Source organism: Excalfactoria chinensis, assembly GCF_039878825.1.
Source record: "Excalfactoria chinensis isolate bCotChi1 chromosome Z unlocalized genomic scaffold, bCotChi1.hap2 SUPER_Z_unloc_2, whole genome shotgun sequence".
Lineage (NCBI taxonomy): Eukaryota > Metazoa > Chordata > Aves > Galliformes > Phasianidae > Excalfactoria > Excalfactoria chinensis.
In genome coordinates, this window is record NW_027315573.1 from 123,253 (window position 1) to 142,132 (window position 18,880).

An 18,880-nucleotide genomic window follows, 5' to 3' on the forward strand; every position below is an offset into this window, starting at 1 on the left:
TTGTTAACATTAGTACAGCATCTCCAGAAGCGCTCAGTTCAGCTTTCCTCATTTATTTCCAGAAGTTACAGGAATGAATTTATTTCTTTAAGTATTTGTGAACTGTGATTCCCCAAACTTGCTTGGTTGTCTGAGCCACGTGTTGATATTTTCCACCTCTTAGTGAAACATTTCACTCATGTGAGTTAAGCCAGCATGTGACATCTGTTGTTCGTCCATAAGTTTCTGTTTTGAGTCTGCCTGGACTTCCAGAGATCCATAAGGATTTTAGCATGGTAGAACAGAACATAGAAATAACATAGAAAGGCTGAGAAGACACAATTAAAGGAGAAAAAAAGAATAACTGTGAACTTCAGAAATGTAGTTATTAGGTAGACTAGGAATTTCTGCAGTGGTACCTTACCCCTGAAAGGTATGAAATATTTCATGTTTGAGAAGGAGTGTTAGAGTCTGTTCATGCAGTAAGGTTATTTACTGTAGTAGTGGGCTTCAATACAGAGAATTACTGACAGACGTTTATTACCTCTGATGTTAATGCTGAGAGACTCTCTCTTCTCCTGTTGTGAAGCACAGAAAGCTCTGTTGCACAGTCTTCATCGAGGCGTCCCAGCTGCAAGAATAAGACCTATACTGAGGAAGCAGCTTTCAAGTCATCTCACAGCCCAGTCTCACCGTGATAGTGCTCTGCTATGCAGCAGTCAGTAATTAGCCATGATTTCAGATGCTTTTCTAAGCAGTTGGTGTTATGGCTACCTATTACAAGGAGCAAACAGAAAGAGCCATCCAACTTCAGCAACTAGTCCCTCTGTGGCAACAGGTTCTGAGCTCTGAATTCAAGTACAAAACCTGTCAGCAGATGAGACTTTTGACTAGAGCAGAAGTGACGCTTCTGTCTCCTCTTCATCACTAGTGACACGACATGCACAGCACAGCTGTTCTGCAGAGAAACAGCGCCACCCAGTGACCAACGGCAGCCATTGCCTGCAAATACACGGCAACTTCCCAGTATCTGCAGCAACCATCTCCCCACACGTGCACTTACTGAACCAGTGAACAGCGTCAGAAGGACCTTGCACGAGACAAGGGTGACTTAACAGTTGTTTAACTGCAGTCCGCTTCTTTGGGTCTACCTAGTGGGCAGAAACACTCGAGCTGTTACTTACAGCACTGAAAAGAACTGGAGACAATTCTTCTATTCCTGAGAGCTTCGAGGTGCCCAGAAGCACAAACAGAAACCAGCAGTATTTCATCACTTCACCTAAAGGAAGGTCAAACACCTGAGCTGGGAAGAGCAGTTACAGAACCTGTGGTTACAGCAAACGTTCCACGAGCACTTTGTATTTATGAGACTGCCCAGATATAGCTCAAATGCACACTGAGTGTGTTCAGCTTTCTTTATGAGACATCTTTGGTTTACAGACCGGTTTTAGTTCTACAGCACAATTAAGAACAAGCAAGCTTCTTGAAGGCTGTTTAATTACTAAAATAGCAATTATTTCTATTACCTGTAACTAGTACCATGTTTTTATTTGAGAATTTCAGCACAAGGCAACGCTCACCTTTTCTTCATGGCATGGAACAATTTAACTTGTTCAAACACTGAATAATTTCCAGGTACTCCTCCAGTGTTTTGAGCTCCTGCAACAGCATTTTGTAGATCCATCTGAACAGAAGCGGCTCTTTTTCCTGTAGCAGTTGGTGAACTAGCAGGGTACTGCGAGGTGAAAGCCATTTGGGAGCAGCGTATCTTCCTCTCTGCAATAAAACAGTTTAATGAAAATGAAATAACTAAAATAAAAGAGGATTTAGAATGAACCTTGAACAACTATTTGGATGATGCTGACATCTCTTTACTTTCCAAATGTAGGAACAGACATATGCAAAATCAGCCTTAAGACTCACTTGAATAAATTCAATGGTGAAATGAAGATGTGCTTGGCTGAGGGCAATGCTGGAAGGCAAACTGCTCACAGGAGCTGCAAAATGCATGAGATCACACCAGACATACTTTGTTCTGACCACAGTTGTGGCACATAGTCCATTTCCTTCCGTATTCCCAACATGAAATGATGTGGAGCATCACAGGGAAAGAAACACTGCGCACAGACACGATGACCCCGATTAGATTCAAGCAGCAGGCTTAAAACAAGTCAGAGTTTTAGATTCCAGGACATTTCAGGGTCTATAATGTGTGAAATTCAGTGACACAACAGTGCCCAGGTGTCTGCGTTTCAAGCAACCTTCAGATCACAGCCACGTAAGATAAAAGCAAATTCAGTGCAGAAATAGCAAGCCTGTATCTTAATACCCGTGAGATTATCCACTTTTTTACTGCAGTCTGATTAAGTTCTAAAACTTGCTCATCCCAGTTCACTTACACAAGTTCCACCAATTCAAGCAATGCAGCTCTGAGATCCTGTGTATGTGAGGCAGGTAGAACTGAACAGTGCAGAAATGATCTCTGACAGCTCTAAGAGCTCCATTCTGCTTGCAAACTCTCAGTCCAAAACTATTCACAACTCTAAGGGAACGAACACCTGAAGCAGTTGGATCATCTGCCATGTGCCGCATTCTGCTTCTTGGCATAATGATGAACACAAAGAGTTTTCTGCTGCCCTGCAGAGATGGACAAAGTCCTGCTCACAAATGGACCAAGTTTCAGTGTACAGACAGGCCTTTCTACCCACAGCTCAGCATGTTCTGCCATCTGAACAGCAAGGCCTCTTGTCAAGCTCAGCTATTTCCCTTCTCAGTGTATTCCAGCACCACTGATACCCAATGTTATCCTCCTGTAGAGTGCCATCGTATTGTCATCATCCAAAGGAAAAACCCACACAGCAGAGCATACAGCAGTACACCCATGCTCCAAATATCCGCCTGAAAAACAAAAAGACAAGCTTACAAACCTGAAGCACCCAAAATGGCTTACTGACAGATTGCATCATCTGTCCTTGCCAAAGCCCACACACAGCCCATGAAAAGCTGGCTCTTTCCCTCAGATAAAAAAACCTTACAGTCCCAGAGAAAGCACGTAACCCTCATTCAATTGTTCTTCCACTCAACTTAGAGCGCTACTAAAACCAGTATCTTCATCTTAGCTCATCACACTGCTGCAGTTCCTTTGACCAGGATTTCACTGGCACAAATGAAATCAAAGCCATCACAAGGGATTTAGCACAGTTGTGTGTTACTGGCTACGAGAGCTGTCAGCACAGTCACCTGTAAGGCTTTGCTGCTGTTCTACTGATGTATAGGCACAACAAGGTTCACACGCCTCACAGTGCCAATCTCTGAAGCTGCTGTTTTGTAGAGCCCCAAAGCAGTCGCTTGAGACAGTTCAGGATCAGCCAGAGACAAACCAGTCAGCTGTGTGAACTGAGACCAATTGCACTTCTCTAGTCTGCGGCCACTGACAGCTTCTGAGAGCTACCAAGCAATGCAGCCTAGCAGAATCCAGAAGGGAAACCAAGAGAGCCTACCTGAGCTCCACTGCGTTTAAATGCTCCGTGCAGAGGGGAGGGAAAGAGGGTAAAACAAACACCGGTCTACATACCTCTGAGCCAGTATCCACTTTGCCCTGGATTAGCTCTGGTGCTGAAGAAGCTGGGCTTCCACAGCATGTGCTCAGGCGGTAATCAAGGCCTCCCTGGAATAACACAAAGAATAGAGAGAAACATTTGCTTTAACAGAGTTGATGTCTTCTGGGAATAACACTCCAGAAGCCTCAGAGGCTTCTTCCCCTGTGTATATTTTCATTCATCTGACATTTTGCTTTCATTCAATGTGACCTCACTAAGCAAGTATTGTCTAAGACCGTGAGTATCACGTAAATGTGCAGATCTCAAGCTGCTCACTTATCCAGTGCCCTTGGCATGATGCGTCTCTGGCCGCGTCGTCCCCTGGGATATGTAGTTCTCCTCCAAGAGCTGAGTACTCGGGATGCTGCCATTCCACAGAACTGGAGCATGAACCTTCCACACTTCCGCATACCCTCTGTTACACTTGCACATACCCTCTGTTACACTTGCACATACCCTCTGTTACACTTGCACATACCCTCTGTTACACTTGCACATACCCTCTGTTACACTTCTGTGTGCCATTAACAACTACACTTTCTTATACCACCAAAACAGTTTGCCACTCTTTGTACCCTCAGTTAATGATTCATACTGCACATGATGTCATGATGTAGAATATTGACAGCAACAGCACAAAACCACGACAAACCTCTTCGTAGAAACTATTGCTGAAGAAAATTGTTTTTGCCACAGAAGTGGCTGTAACAGAACAACAGGGACTACTTGTCACCTCCACAAAGACTGCACTAGTACCTTCTCTTCAACCTAAGGAAGTAACTACATCCACACGGCTGATTCAACCCACCACTGTGCTGCTTTATATGAGAATGGCTGAACGATCTGCTTACGGTTACCCAAAACTCACTGGAAAAACTCTAACCCCGTCATTCCACACGCAGAAGGAAGTCAGTCTACACAAATGACTTACAAGGCTCTGCGTGTTTGATGACTGCTGCTCCAAAAGTAATGCCTTCTATTTTGTTATGTCGGCCCACAACGTCAGAGGTGGATGTTGGCGGGATGGCAGCAGAGGTTGAATCTTCACACCAACGTTCTGCTGGGGCCATATGACAGACGGCAGCAGAGGGCCAGTATGACAAGATGGCATCTGACGTGGAAGCGCGTACGAAGCAGAAACGAGTTGCTGAATTCCTGCATGCAGAAAAACCAGCACCCAACGACATTGATCAACTCTTGTGGAGCACAAAGAGTAGATGTGAGCACGGTGAGGTGGTGGATGCCGTGTTTCTGCAGTGGTGACAGATGTCACCTCTGCTGGTGCAGATTTATATGAGGGTGGTACGCAGGCCCTCGCTCGTCACCAATGAGAATGCATTGCTAATGGTGGTTACCATGCTGAAAAATGGCGCTTGGCAATGGAGCATTCGCTCTACCAAGTGATCCATCAGTTGTAGTTTGCACAGGAATAAACAGGAGGCATTACTTTCAGAGCAACCTATGCAGCACGCACAACGATGCGAAACGGAAACATTTCATTAAACGACAATTGCCACGATTTTCAAGCGTGGGTGCTGAATGAAACCCCTGAGCGATTCTTAAAGGGCGGAGGAAGAAATGAAGCACGTCTGGTCAGCTCCAAGACAGAGCTGCGTTCTGGGCTTGACACAGACATCAGTGCCGACTGAGCTCTCTCCTGTAACAGACAGGCTTACGAGACAAGCCACCAGCTGCAGGCTGGGCCTAACAGATGCCTCACGCCCTTAGCAAGGCACAGCAGGCGGGGCTGAGTCAGAGTCAGCACCCGAGTCAGCACCCCCCCACCCAAGTCCCGTCCTGCACAGCTCGGCTACGACGAGCAACGCGGTACCGGCACAAAGGTGAGGCAGGAGGGCCCGCTCTGCTGCGTGCCCCTCGGGGTGACTCGGGTATCCGGGCCGTGCCTGGACCGCCTCTATGGGCAGGAAGGGCTGCTGTGTGCGGGCGGCTCCCTTACCGCCCAGGCAGCCCGCCGGGAGACCCTCACGGCCCAGCCCGCGCTGCGCCCCTCCCCCAGGGGGCCGGTCTTACGCACCGCCGCCGTTACAGACCCGACGAGCCCCGCTCCAGGCTCCTCCTTCAGCGCCGGGACAGCGAGGCGGGCGGCGGGGCCGGGACAGACGGCAGCAGCCCACGGGAGGCCCACCGGGCCGAGGTCCGACCGGGCCGAGGTCCGACCGGGCCGAGTTCCGACCGCGGGCCCAGCGCGCACCGAACCCGCCGCGCAGCGACGCTCGCAGCCTCTCGCCGCGTCGCCCGGAAGTGACGCCCTAGTGGCGACGAGCGGAAGTGACGCACTCTCGGAGCGCCCGCCGGAAGCGGCGGCATCGCGGCGTGGCGCTAGCCAATGGGCGGCTTGTGGCAGCGCTGAGCTTCGTGTCACTGAAGGACGTGCAGCAAAACGTGCGCTTTCAAACCATGCGCTCTTCAAGTCATGGTTCTTTGTCTGTCAGGTGTCAGAAGCTGAAAGGCTTTCATACGTGGGGAATAACTTCAGCAGCGGAGCCATGACATGCAGCTCCCTGTGCAGGTATGGGGAGCTGGCCACACTGTGCGAGAAACAAGAAGGTGAAAGCAGAGGAGCTGCGCAAATGAAATGGCCTTGTAGCCTTCTGTCAAGGTGACTGGTGAGTTCTCATTGAGGCCGTGGTGCGAATGGGGAGGAGCTGGGCAGCTGATGTCATCTGGCAGCCGCACCATTTTGCACGCTGCTTCCTCGGGAGCTGTGATCTTACACATAAGCGGAGTTTAGATCTGCTGGAGGAGAAGAGTGAGAAGGTGTCTGCACGGAGCTGAAACCTGGGCACAACAGCATTATTCCTTCTGAGCTGCCAAGATCAGTACCAGGAAACCAGGGGGTCGTTGGTCACCATTGAACTTCTGGGCCACAGTCCGGAGGTGCTGTATGAATTAAGAACTTGTCTGTGCCTCGTGCTGTAATGGGAAGCCTTGGTGAAATCACCAGTTGTCACACGTGCTGGTTTTAGAAGGTGACCTTTGTAGCCTCGAGGCAGCTCCCATGAATTCCTAAGAACTATTTTGCGTGGGGGATCGTTCCCATCCTCTGGTAGAAGAACCTCTTGTATCAGTGGAAACCAAGTGTAAGATCATCTTACTTTGTCACAGCTAACCTACAGAGCTCTGAAGTACATTTGGTGTGTGTGTCAGGCTCCTGTTAGTGAGTGCTGTGCCCCGTGGACGCGCTACATTTGTCCTGCAGTGTTTGCTCGTGGTTTATCTCTACTCTGACCACGGGGGTTACTTAAAGTAGAAGTGGGGTGACACAACGTAAACAGAACTGCAGAAACTGCTAAGACGAGGTGCTTCCAGCCATTTAATGTCCTTGTGCTGGTTCTTTTGAAAGGGTCGTGATATAGATTGTTAAATTTTTCTCTCCAAATACAAACTGGATGATGTTTAAAGGTCCAACTCTAAGGATTCTGTGAGTCTGTTCTATGATTCTGTGGTGAGGAGCAGCACAGACTATTTGGGTTTGCTCCTCTGAAGTGTGAAATGAAAAATGACTTGCTAGAAATTAACCTGTTCTATAGATTCCAAGTTAATTTTTCTCAGCTCTGAGACTGTCAATGGTTATCATTTGCACTTGTTCTCCCCAGGTATTTTCTTGGTGTTTTAAACAAGGATTCTGGGCCAATGGAAGTCTATAATGCTGAAATATTCAACATGCAACCTTGACTGTCAGGTAGGACAGTTCTGTATTTAACCCTGGTGCCGAGGTCACAATGTCTTGGAAATATGTATGCATTCAAAACCGAATAATTGGCTACTGACAGCATTGCCCTGTTTCCTCCTACTCTTATTTCTGCTGTGCCGCCTTAGAATGAGGGAAGGAGGATACATCACTCTGTCCACGCCTGGGGAGCAGGATGGAATGAAAAAAGGGAGAATGAAGCAGAATCACAGCTGATAGTCAGGGGAAGAGTTAAGCAGAGAGCTCGGGTGTGGGAGGGTGGAAATACCAGAGTTAGAAATAGAGTTGTCACTGCTTAGGATAATTGCAGCCCTTCTCCTGCTGAGGGAGGCTTGGAAATAATCAAGTTAGTAGACTGAATCGTTCACTGAAAAAGAAAACAGCTTTTCCCCAGCAGAACTGCTTTTTATTACTGAATCTAGTGGAAATGATCCTAAGAATATGATCTTTAAGGAACTGTTTTCTTTTTTAGGCAACAGGAGCTTAGTATTGCTGCAACCTGTGCATTATGCTTTTAGATTTTGTAGCAAAAATTGTCCCTCTTTATTTTAGGTACATAATCTTTCACATTCAGTGTATTTTATTAACAAAATCCTGTAGAGAAGACCCTGAAGTGGTGTGCCTAGTCCTTCTGTAATTTATTAGAGCTAAAGGGGTACCCAATACATGCACTTTCCTGCCTGCTGCAAGCCAAGCATACTAATTTTTATTCTTTTGTAGATAATTTAATTCCTGATGACACAAGGGACTATCAGAATACATCCTACAGGGAAAGGTAAGGTTGAAACCTGATATCATAATGTGCTGTAGTTATCCAGCAGACAGTGGTAAATACTTGTCTGAAACTGAGATGTTTGATTTGTTGCAGGACAAACTTGTGCAGGGTCAGCATTCTTTCTATGCACTGATGGTTTTTGAGACAGCATGTTGTTAGTGTCTAGCTTAGCAGTATGTTCCTAAGTACTTTAGACTTGTCTACAGTCCCAGGTAAAACATGCCCGTTTGCATTTCTTTGTCGTATGCTTTGTTTGTACCCAGCGTTATGTTTGGAATTACTTTAAAAGCGCACATGTAGAACAAGCGGTGGTTATCTGGGTATTCTTCCTGCATGCAAAGTGTCTTGAGTTCAGTGTGTTGTCGTTGCTTCTGTGTTATACACAGGTGGATTTGTGCATTGAGGCATTTGGTACCAGCAAGCAGAAGCGAGCTCTGAACTCTCGGCGAATGAATGCAGTGGGCAATGATATTCTCAATCCAGCTGTGACAAAAGCAGCAGCAGATGTTATAGATGCAAAGGGGGTAACAGGTAAGAATGTTGTCTGAGATGTTGAGGAAGGCAATCAAAATTACCGTTTTCCTGTCCTTTCCTTGCCAAACATGGTGGGAAGAAGAAGGGTGTTTTCCTTGTGTAAGAAGGGAAGAGGTTGGTTTAACTGCTGAGATGGGCACGTGTTGAGGACCTTGCCAAACTTGTTATTGGAAAAGGAACTGCTTTATTATTTCGCTAGGAAAAACTGTGTTATCACCGTCCATCTCTGCCCATTTTTGGTGGTGTTCTAGAAGTCCACTCTTTGTGGCTTTGTCTGCACGGTCCAAATACTCTCTTCTTTCCTTCTTCTCTCCAAAGCTTTGATCCAGGATGCGGCCCAAGACGATGAACAGAACACGTCCATTTTCCTACCACCATGTCATGAGGATGCTGACAGACCAGAACATGTTTACAAGTTTGACGACAGTATCTTTTTCAGTGACCGTGTGGTTTCTGGTGCCTGTAAACTTTCCTGTTGGTAGTCTGGCATGTGGAGAAAGTGCTGCTGGGCATGTGACAGCAGGGCTGAGCCTTCTCCCCTCACAAACCAAAAGCTGATAGCAGGAAGTTGGTATGTTGAGGCTTTGGGGTTCCCAGTTCTGTGTTCTTCCTCCCTACAAAGACAGGGGTACTATGCCTGCCTGTTGGGAGCTGTTCAGCTAAGAATAGCAGTGATGTCAGGAGTATATGAGAAATTATTTGTGTTTGAGCCACTGTACCTCAGAGACATTTGGTTTGGTTACAACAAGTTCTGTTGTTACTTTCTGCTAATTTATAATTCTTTCCCCACTTCCCTATCTCACACCTCCCATAGCAGGAGCTGACAGACCATATCTCACTGTGAGCTATTCAGAACCAGAAAGAACCATGTTCTTTTCTTTAAAGTCCATCCAGTTCTGTCTCCAGCAGAGTATGAAGCATTGCAGGGTCCAGCAGCAGCCTTTATTAACATCACTCCAGAGGAAATTGCCAAGAAAACAGAAGAGAAAAGGTAATACTTCCGCAGGCAGCCTTTTAATAGCTAAGGCTGGCATTATGAAATCGTGGTTCTTCTTACAGGCAGGATGGCAGCTGTAACCAGCTTTACCAGCTCTACAGTATGGGTAGTAATGGTCTTCAGTCTAAAGAGAAGGCATCAGATCATGACCCAGTGCATACCTCTGGGAAGTGTGGAGGTGTAGCTTGATGGGAGAAAAGGTGCTGTGCACAATAGTGCAGCTGTCCTCTTGGGTAACTGATTATAGGGGAAGAGAGGGAGTAAATCCAAAGTGCGGGATGAAGGAAAATACCTCGATATGGGACCGCAGAGCTGTGCTAAGGATGACATTCCTGTGGCCGAGCGCTGTCGCTACCATGTACTGTCATAACTGGAAGTTGCTGTGGCTTTGCAAATGGACGTGGACTTGTGTTAAGTCCTGGTGCTGAAGTAAGCAGGTAAAGCACAAGCCACAGCTCACTTTCACTGCCTCCCATCTGTGCCTAAGCAGAAGTGTGTGTGCATGTGTATGTGTGCACATGGCACACTCCATGGAGAACTTGTGGTTTCTGCAGTGCAGGGGCCTCTGTAGTGCCACGTGCAGAAATGTGCTGACTGTGGTGGACAGAAAATGTGCTCACAGAGCAGCATTGTGAGCTTTCTTGTATTAGTGTTCAGGAAACTATTCTAACCTAAAAGAGCTGTGCGGTGGATTTAAGGATGTGTTCTAATAAGAAAGCTAGTCCCTGATTCTCTGGTCCTCATGCTCCCTCTTTCCTCTTCAGCCATTGCTCCTTTGTCTTAGAAGAGCTGAAGTTCCTGCCTGCTGATGAGAAGAGCAGGGACCGCAAAGCTCGATGCCTCTGGTTCCTGGACATCCTTATTAAGTTCAGCTTCCTGAAAATAATCAAGAAGAAGCGTAAGACAATTTTCAACTCTTACCCTTTTCAGCTGCCTGCTGGGACTTGGTTTGTAGTTACCATAATAGCAAACAATGAAGCTTCCCAGAGTTACCTGTTTGATAAATGGCTACATGCAGCAGTTACAGTTCAGCTTGTTTCGTGATGAGGTTCAGTATTTCCGTGCCATTGTGGAGTTTTAGATCTGCACCTACTGGGATATACGTGTGTCATTCTCTTCAGTCCTTTTCTAACTGTCATACATCAGGGTCCTGCAGTGAGATCCTATTTGTAGGAGATAAAATAGTTTACATCTGAGTTTGAGATTCCTTTTTTGCTTACAGACAGTTCCTGGTTTCTGTACCTGAAAACATTTTATATCCATTATTTTATATAACCAGTCTTGGTGCTCGCTGTGAAACCCCTTTCTATTCTAGATCCAATGGGTCCTGAATGCCCCCACATCATTAGCAGGAAGCTTATGAAGAACTTCACTGACCTACAACAATGGCGGTAAGGAACTGTGATTGCTTTGATGCTATTGATGTTCAGAGGATGTAGAAAACAGCTTGAAGGGCCACAGAGTCATTATCAAATAGCACTGCACCAAAACGGGAACAGCAGAAGCTTCTCTTGAGTAGCAGGCCAGGCCAGGTAAAATATTCTGTTATGGCTGATGTTCATCCATGAATAATGGAAGTCTGAAACGTAACTGGGAGAGGCAGAGTCATGTGTGCTTAAACAAGCCTGTGCCTGTGAATTTAGCCAGGCTCACCAGGCTGACTTGATCAGCAAGAGTGAGAAGATTTGTACTTGTTGCTACAGTGCCTTTTCTCAAGAATCCAACAGCCTCTGCGTAGCATAACTGCCATTGCTCAGCCATCATCTATCTGCTGTTTGCTGTGAACTGGAGGTTAACAGAGAGGTTGAACCCGTGTGGGCCATCGAGGGTGCATTTGTTTATAAAGACTCAGACCAGGGGTGAACAGTAAAAATAAATGCTTTCAGACCTGCTCTGTGTGTTGTGTATGGCTGCAGTGAGTACCTTCAGATCAGCTTCACCTCGCTGTCATCTTGCCAGTGTGCCACAGAGACAGAAGTGTTTGTAGACAGTGATTCAGTCAAGTCTGTAAACCTGTAAACATCTCCAGAGACCTGCACTTTTGAACAGAAACATGGGCAGTTGTTGAGGAAGACCTTGAGGCCCCTGTGATCAGGGACCTGTGTTTCTTAAAGCTCTTTTTTCATGTCTCGGAAATGCTTGCCATAGCTAACTGGGGCTCCAGTTCTGTCTGCACCTGGTGGGTGGTTGTGTTTTGGGTTTGCTGACTCTCTGCTTTTCATCTGTTCTCACACTTGCTGTTCAGTGTTCAGAATTTAATCTGCGTCGCTGAAGACTAAAATTGCAGCATATGTCATTGCACTGGCTCTGCACATTAAAAACTTCCAAGTTGACCTCACTGTCCTGCAGAATGACTTGAAGCTCCACGAAAGTAGGTGAGTCATGTTTGCTTATGCCTGTTAAGATGCCTGTGGTCCTCGTGCAAGCAGTCCCTGGGGAAGAGGGCTCTGGAGCCTCTTCTGTGCCCAAATAGTACAGCGATACCCGCTGTGAGTTCCCTATGTTGCAGTTAGACTCTGAGTGTGTTGAAGTTTTATATTCAAGCCCTGCTATGTCTAATGGGGTAGTTATACGTGTCAAAGCTTTGAAAGAGTGCTTTTCACAAACCTGCTCAGGTGCACTGTGAGGCTTTTTGTCCATCTGAAAGTGGAAAAACTTGAGGCAGGCAGCATCAAAATGGCAGAAAACCTATCCAGGTGCTACCCAGTGCTGTGTCTTGCCTGCTAAGTCATGTTGCTCCTCACTGAATCCCTTCTTTCAGCAGAGATCTGGTGTCAGCTCGGTACCAGTCTGGATGCAAGTACAGATTTGTATCTGACTGTAACTGGAAAACTAGAAACAGATTTTCTTTCTCACAGGCAGATTGTGAGCATGTAGTTGCTGTTCCTCCCCAGATGCAAGACTTTACAATTTAACTTTATAAGATTCTGCTCGCCTTACCTCCTCAGTTTGTCAGAGTCTGTTTGGATGTCAGCATAGCCCTCTGGCACTGGGAGGAGGAGCCAACTCAGTGAAGATGAATGGTGGAGAACAGTGTGCAGTATAAGCATCCAGGCAAACAATGCTTGTCATGATAGATTTTGAAGAAATTTCTTCCTAGGCTTAAATTTTCTGTGAAGAAACTACTGTTCTTCTGCCAAGTGATGTCTCTGTACTGCTAGCTGCGCGGATGTGCTTAAACCTGCAGGTGTCTGGCAGAGCCTGACAGCTCCTCTGACAGCGAGGACTCCCAGCAGACATTAGCTGATCAGGCAGCTTGTTATTGCTACCTGGGAGTGGGTCAGGTTGCCCTGTTAATAGCTGCTCAGCTGTGTGTGATTGCTGTCCCAGCCTTTTCTGTTCTGCAAGATGTGGTGACTCTAAAGACATTTGCTGCCTGACTCCACTACGTGGATCTTTCCCATCAGGGTTGTTTAGAGGTGATGCAGCTGGGAAGGAACTGCAAAAGGACAGAACTCCTTCAGTACCACTGAAAAGCATTCTAGAATATGTTGGGGCTTCTCCTAGAAGGATTTAATATCAAGATTCTGGGATAACTGGAAGTTATCGGGGCTGTTACCAGCCCTTGGTTTTGTGAGCTCTGTAGTCAGATTTGATGTAAAGATTTCTGGGCTTTGCCTCCAGTTCTGCTCTTTGTTGACTAATAGTGGCGTTAACAGTATAATCTAATGTTGGTTTCCCACCTTTTTAAAATTCTATTGCTTTGGAAGTAAGCTTTTCAATAAAAGACATGCTCTTTTTCTGCAACAAACACCAAAGTTTTTGCTTTTAAGTGCTCTACTGGAGCTGGGAGCATAGATTGTAGCGTGGTGATAAGAGAAAAGTGGGGGAAGCAGCAACATGTTGGAAAAACAAAGATGAGGCATATGGCTGTGAGGCTCTTGATTTAGCCATGGAATGATCATTGCTTATGGTGGGAGGTTTGTTTGAATAGCACCAGATATCTCTTGCCATCTGAATCTGTTTTTCTTTTAAAGACGTAATGTCAGCTGAGAGGATTCTGAGGTGTGTTCTCATGGCCCCAGATGAGGCAGGACTTTCATTTCCTTGCTGCGTTTGCTCAAACATGCTTCATTCTGTGTTTGACAAGTCTCCAGGTGTGTTCTGGCTGGTGACATCTTGATCAAGCCCTGCTCAGTACCAGTCTCATCCAAAATGTGTTTACATCTAGGACTGCTGTATTTCAGCAGTTAAGAGGAGCTGCTCTCTGTACTAGGTTCTTTCCATCCTGTCACTCATGGTATAGGATTCTGTTGGAAATACGGGCTGCTTGCTTTTTTTTTCTCCAAGATTGCTGTACACTGAGTAAGGCACCGTGGGTTTTTAATACTCTTTGGGGTGCTCGTGCCCAGTTTGGTAGTGTTCTAGCCTTTCCAGCAAGGCTCCCTGCCTTGTAGTATTTAAATACTTCCAGTTTGCGTTCTGGTGGTTGTGTTGGGATGCAGAGCAGACATCCTGCTTGCTTCTGCCTCCTAGCTTCCCTCCTGAGGTGAACAAGCTATTGCTCATTTCTGCAGTGTCTTTCCCAGAAGACCACTCTACCCCACTAACACAACGTTTCTCTGTTGTTTTCCAGGTTGATGGACATTGCAAGGGCCATGCGGTTGAAGGTCTCCAAGGCAAAGGGGATGCCAGGACTTGAGAATGATCAAAATCACAAGCATGGCACCCTTTCTCTCCCCTTGCCTGTGCAGAAAGCATCAGGGAGCCAGAGGAATCGCCAAAAGATGAACTGAGAATCTGGGAGGTGTGAGCAGGGCTGAAACAGTTCCGTTCTCAACAGTTGTTCTGCACACACAGCATCATGGGGATGCATTTGCCTGTTGGATTTGGCTTTCCAGCATCATGGCACAGCCCTGTTGAAGTCTCTGTGCTGACGGGAACAGCTGTTATTTCATTAAACTGTTTACCTTTCTTACGTATTTAGAAAATGTATCAACCCTTTGTCTTTCCTCCTGTCTGTGAGGGGAGAAAGATGTACAATGTGCCAGAACGAAATCACGTTGTTAGGAATTGTAGGTGCTGTGCTGACTGCGTACTTCAGGCGGGTTTTACCCCTTTGTGACACAAATGCAGAGATCTTGGAGGTTACCCTGAGGATGGTGGCCATGCAGTTCCCTGAGAGCTGTCCCAGCACTCCACCAGGAGCTTGCCCCAAGGCAAGAATGCTCCTCATCTCTCAGCTGGACCTCCCACAGGCCGGGAAGCACTGCAGCTCATGCTGCTGACCCTTTGCTCTGTTGAGCCTGACAGTGCTGAGAAGGGCTTGGCTCTGACTGCCCTTCAGACAGCTGAGGGCTTTGCTGTACTAGTCAAGCTCAGCTCCCTCCATCTCACCTCGTTGGCCACATTCCTGTCAGGCCTCTGCTGGACCCTTTCCCCACTGCTGCAGTGGTTCTGAGGGACACCAGCAAGGATGCTGAGCGCTTCACTGCTCTTGATGTGCATTCCATTAGCTGCCAGTGAGAAAAAGGGAGCACAAAATGAGTGACTTAGAGCCCTGCAACATCCCTCCAGAAGGCAGAGAGGATCTGCAGAGGTAGAGCTCCTTCTGGCGGGCCAGCAGCAAAGCATGGACATACAGGCATGCCTTTTACTGTGTCACCTCCACATTAGCGAGGCTTAACTTAAAAAATAAAATAACCCCAGTGCAATGTCTCTTCATCCTGTTCGCTTCTCTCTTCAGGTCATATCTGTTGAGATCTTGGAAGCTTTGCCAGGAAGATCAGAACTGTTTCTGTTCCTGAAAGTAACTGTGGTTCTTCTGTCATGATAGGACCTTCTGAATGGAATCCTGAGGATCCATCAGCCCCCTTCTGTGCAGCTCAGGCAGAACCAAATCTCAGAACTCTCTCTCTTATATTTACTTTTAACAGTTGATTTCTGTTTGCCTTGCTTACTTTTTTGGGGGCAAACAACTCGTTCTGATCTACATCAGTATGAACTGTGCAAAGGTAGGCATCACTTCTGGTGGCAGCTTTCTTTTCTTCTACCTGGAAGGAACCCCATTTTGCAGGGACTGGCTGCTGGAATTGCAGTGAATGAGGATGGAAGAGGGCAGATCACAGATAGAGGAACAAAAGTGTCTTTGTTGTGCCAGTTCATTTCTCCCAAGTGTTCTGTCTGTTTATTTGATTGCCAATATTATCTTGTTGTGTTTCTTGAGTGATGCCAGGTATAACAGTCTCCCAGTTTGCATTTCCTAGTTGTCACTCCTGTTGCTGTTGAAGGCAACATAGCTTTCATGGAATCACCACATGGTTGTGTTGGAAGGAATCTGGCAGCCACATAAAATGCGGTTTCTCCATCCCTCACTGTCTATTTAAAAAAGTAACATACTGTTGGTGGAGGTTTTTTTGTCTACTTTTATTGTGCCTGACACCCATGACGGAGGCAGTGATTGTGTAGAACTGCTAATGGCTTTGAATGGCTTTGAGCTTAACCTGTTGATCTCTGTGTGGACATGGAAGAGGCATTTGCAAGTGAGCCTGATGATGGCAATTACATACGTTTGTAAAAGCACAGAAGAGGTGAGGGGAAACACGAAATAACAGCCACTGGAAAAGCAAAAGGGGCTCGTGTACTCGTGGCCACCAGGTTGGGCAATCTGTATGCCCACTCAGTATCCTGTCTACTGTGGTGAGCAGCTGCATCTGCACGCACAGGGAATGTAAGGAGATGGGGTACATGGTACTGCCTGCAGGAGGGTACTGCACACTCTGCTACCACTCTGCTCCAGCAGGTTAAGGAGTCTGGGCCTCACTGTCCTTTTACACCTGGGGAGAACAGACTTTTGGCACCTAATGCCAACATATCCCACTAAAAGATACGCCTAAGGCATTGAATGCTCTTCTCACTACCTCCTCCCAGTTCTCCCCTAGGAACAGAAACCACTAAGATTCTACAGCAAAAGCATCTATGCTGCAAGAGCACACTGAACCACCTGCAACAGTGAAACATGGTTTTGTAGAGTGGCTTTGAAAACACACCTTTAGACAGCTGTCTCCCTGTAGCCAAAAGGAACCCAAGCAGGAAAAGAAGAGTCCAGCCTGAAACACGCCCATGCTACTAGCCCAGGTTTTTCACGGTGAATGCAGAATCCGTCCTGTTCTTGAGGTAACAAATGACCAGTGGGTCTCCCCTTGCTCCACCCCTTCTCCTTAAAAGTGAGAAAAAGAGAAAACAAGCAGAAGAAACCCAGACGTACCTTTCCACACACAGAGCAGAAATTGGAACAGCGACAGGGACTGTCTCCCTCCTGAGACATGGTGGGGAGCATCCCAGAGGAAGCCCAGGTTCTTTGCTTCTCTCCACAGGGACTTCAAGCACTCCTGGCAAGAGCTGGTTTTGTTCCTTCTTCAACTGCTTCCATCACCAAAATCTCCTTTTGAAAAGGAACCCTAAAGAAAGAATCGGCAAATGAAAAATAATGAGCAAGAACCACTTTCCCAGCTTTCTTCTGACACGCAATTTAGACCCTCGACTAGGGCAAGGTCTTAAAATCAGCTGCTTACAAGAGCTGTCCCCACATATATCCAGCTTCTGTACAGCTGCCATTATTTCTGACAGCGAGTGTAATCACAGATCCATAGAATGGCTCGGCTTGGAGGGGACCTCAAGGATCATGAAGATCAATCACCTCCCTGTCCCTGCTGGCCATCCCCTCTTCTGATGGAGCCCAGGGTACCATTTGCTCTCTGAGCTGCAAGAGCACGCTGATGGCTCACCTTCTCTTTTTCATCCACCAGGACCCCCAGGTCCTTCTCTGCGGGGCTTCTCTTAAGGACCGCTCCTCCCAGTCTGTAGGGATGCCTGGGATTCCTCCAGCCCAAGTGCAAAACCTTGCACTTTGCTGTGTTGAACCTCATCAGATTCACCTAGGCCAACCTCTCGGGCGAGGTCCCTCTGAATGGCATCCCTTCCTTCCGCTGTGTCAGCCGCACCCTCAGCAAACAGCAGAGGGCGCACTCAATTGCATCATTGGTGTCCCTGATAACGATGTAAAAAAGCACTGGTCCCAAGACAGACTCCTGGGTGACACCACTTGTTATCGGCCTCCACCTGGACACAGAACCATGAATCACCACCCTCTGTCTGTGGCCTTTCAACCAATACCTTCTCCACCAGGTGCTCCACCTGTCAAATCCACATCCCTCCAATTTAGAGAGAAGGATGTGGTGGAGGGCCATGTCAAAGATCTTGCTCAAGTCCAGGTAATTGACATCTGTTTCCTTCCTTTTGTCCACAAATGCCGCCACTCCATCACAGAAGGCCACCAGACTGGTTAGGCATGGCCTTCCCCTGGGAAAGCCACGCTGGTCGTCTTTGATCACATGCTCATTCCTGATGGGATCAAGCATGTCTTTGAGGCGGATCTGTTCTTCACCACCTTCATAGCAGTCATACATTTGAATCAAATCATTTGTGTTGCTCTCACGAAGAAAACCTCTTTGTCTTCTACTCCTGCTGCAGCTGCAATGGCTGCACCAGCATGACTCACGTGTTGGACAAACCTCCAGCTCTGGCCTAGCCATGCACAGCAGCAGTCCGTCCCCCTCCCAGCTCACTCACCACTGTGCTGCTGTGCCACAAATTCGGTGCAGCAGCGAGAGCAGGCAGCACCCATCACCCTCCTCCAACTCTCACTGCCAGCTGGGATGAGGACTGACGCAGCGTGCCCACCCCAGCCCGGCTTTTCTGCTGAGACACCTCCCAGCAACCACCCAGCACCAAACCCAGCTCACCTCTTCGTTCTGCTCAGCCTAAGCTGCGCCCAGCTCACATGCACACCACAGCAGTGCTTCTGACAGGCTCTCACAGGGTGATCTTTACCAAGGGGGTCCAAAGCTCTGTCTCTACGTGCACTTCTCTTCTCCTGGCTCAGAAAGTAGCTTTCCTACCTAGTAAATGGGAAAAGAATAATAATAATAATAATAAAAAAAATAATAATAAAAAGAAAACAAAAGCCTGACACAAAGCAGATGTGATTGTCACTATGGAATTCAGGAGGGCGAGGGATTGGCCCTCTATATGAAGAAGCTGACTGCAAAGGACTAAGAACAGCCATGATCACATGGAGAACTTGCGGGTCAAACTAGGGACTGAACCAATCATGGGCTTCTGGAGGTGAGGGTCTGCTCTGAGCTCCATCCATCGAACATATGCTACCTTGTGCGAACATATGCTACCTTGTGATCTCCTGTGTTGGATTCAATCCCACAGGCAGAAAATAAATACGAGGCCAACATCACAACTTCACGTGTACATGTAACAATGCATACAAG

At 47.1% G+C, this 18,880-nt stretch overlaps 1 protein-coding gene across 1 annotated transcript; it reads left to right on the top strand.

Annotated features, from left to right (window-relative positions):
* Positions 1-8,008: 8,008 nt before the first annotated feature.
* On the top strand, positions 8,009-12,582 carry LOC140264736 (DNA-directed RNA polymerase I subunit RPA49-like). Its single transcript, XM_072360653.1, has 8 exons — positions 8,009-8,065; positions 8,452-8,596; positions 8,918-9,025; positions 9,494-9,590; positions 10,361-10,494; positions 10,912-10,987; positions 11,842-11,971; positions 12,545-12,582. The coding sequence occupies exons 2-7, from the start codon at positions 8,515-8,517 to the stop codon at positions 11,873-11,875; spliced, it is 531 nt and encodes a 176-aa protein (XP_072216754.1). The 5' UTR covers positions 8,009-8,065; positions 8,452-8,514; the 3' UTR covers positions 11,876-11,971; positions 12,545-12,582.
* The last annotated feature ends 6,298 nt before the right edge of the window (positions 12,583-18,880 follow it).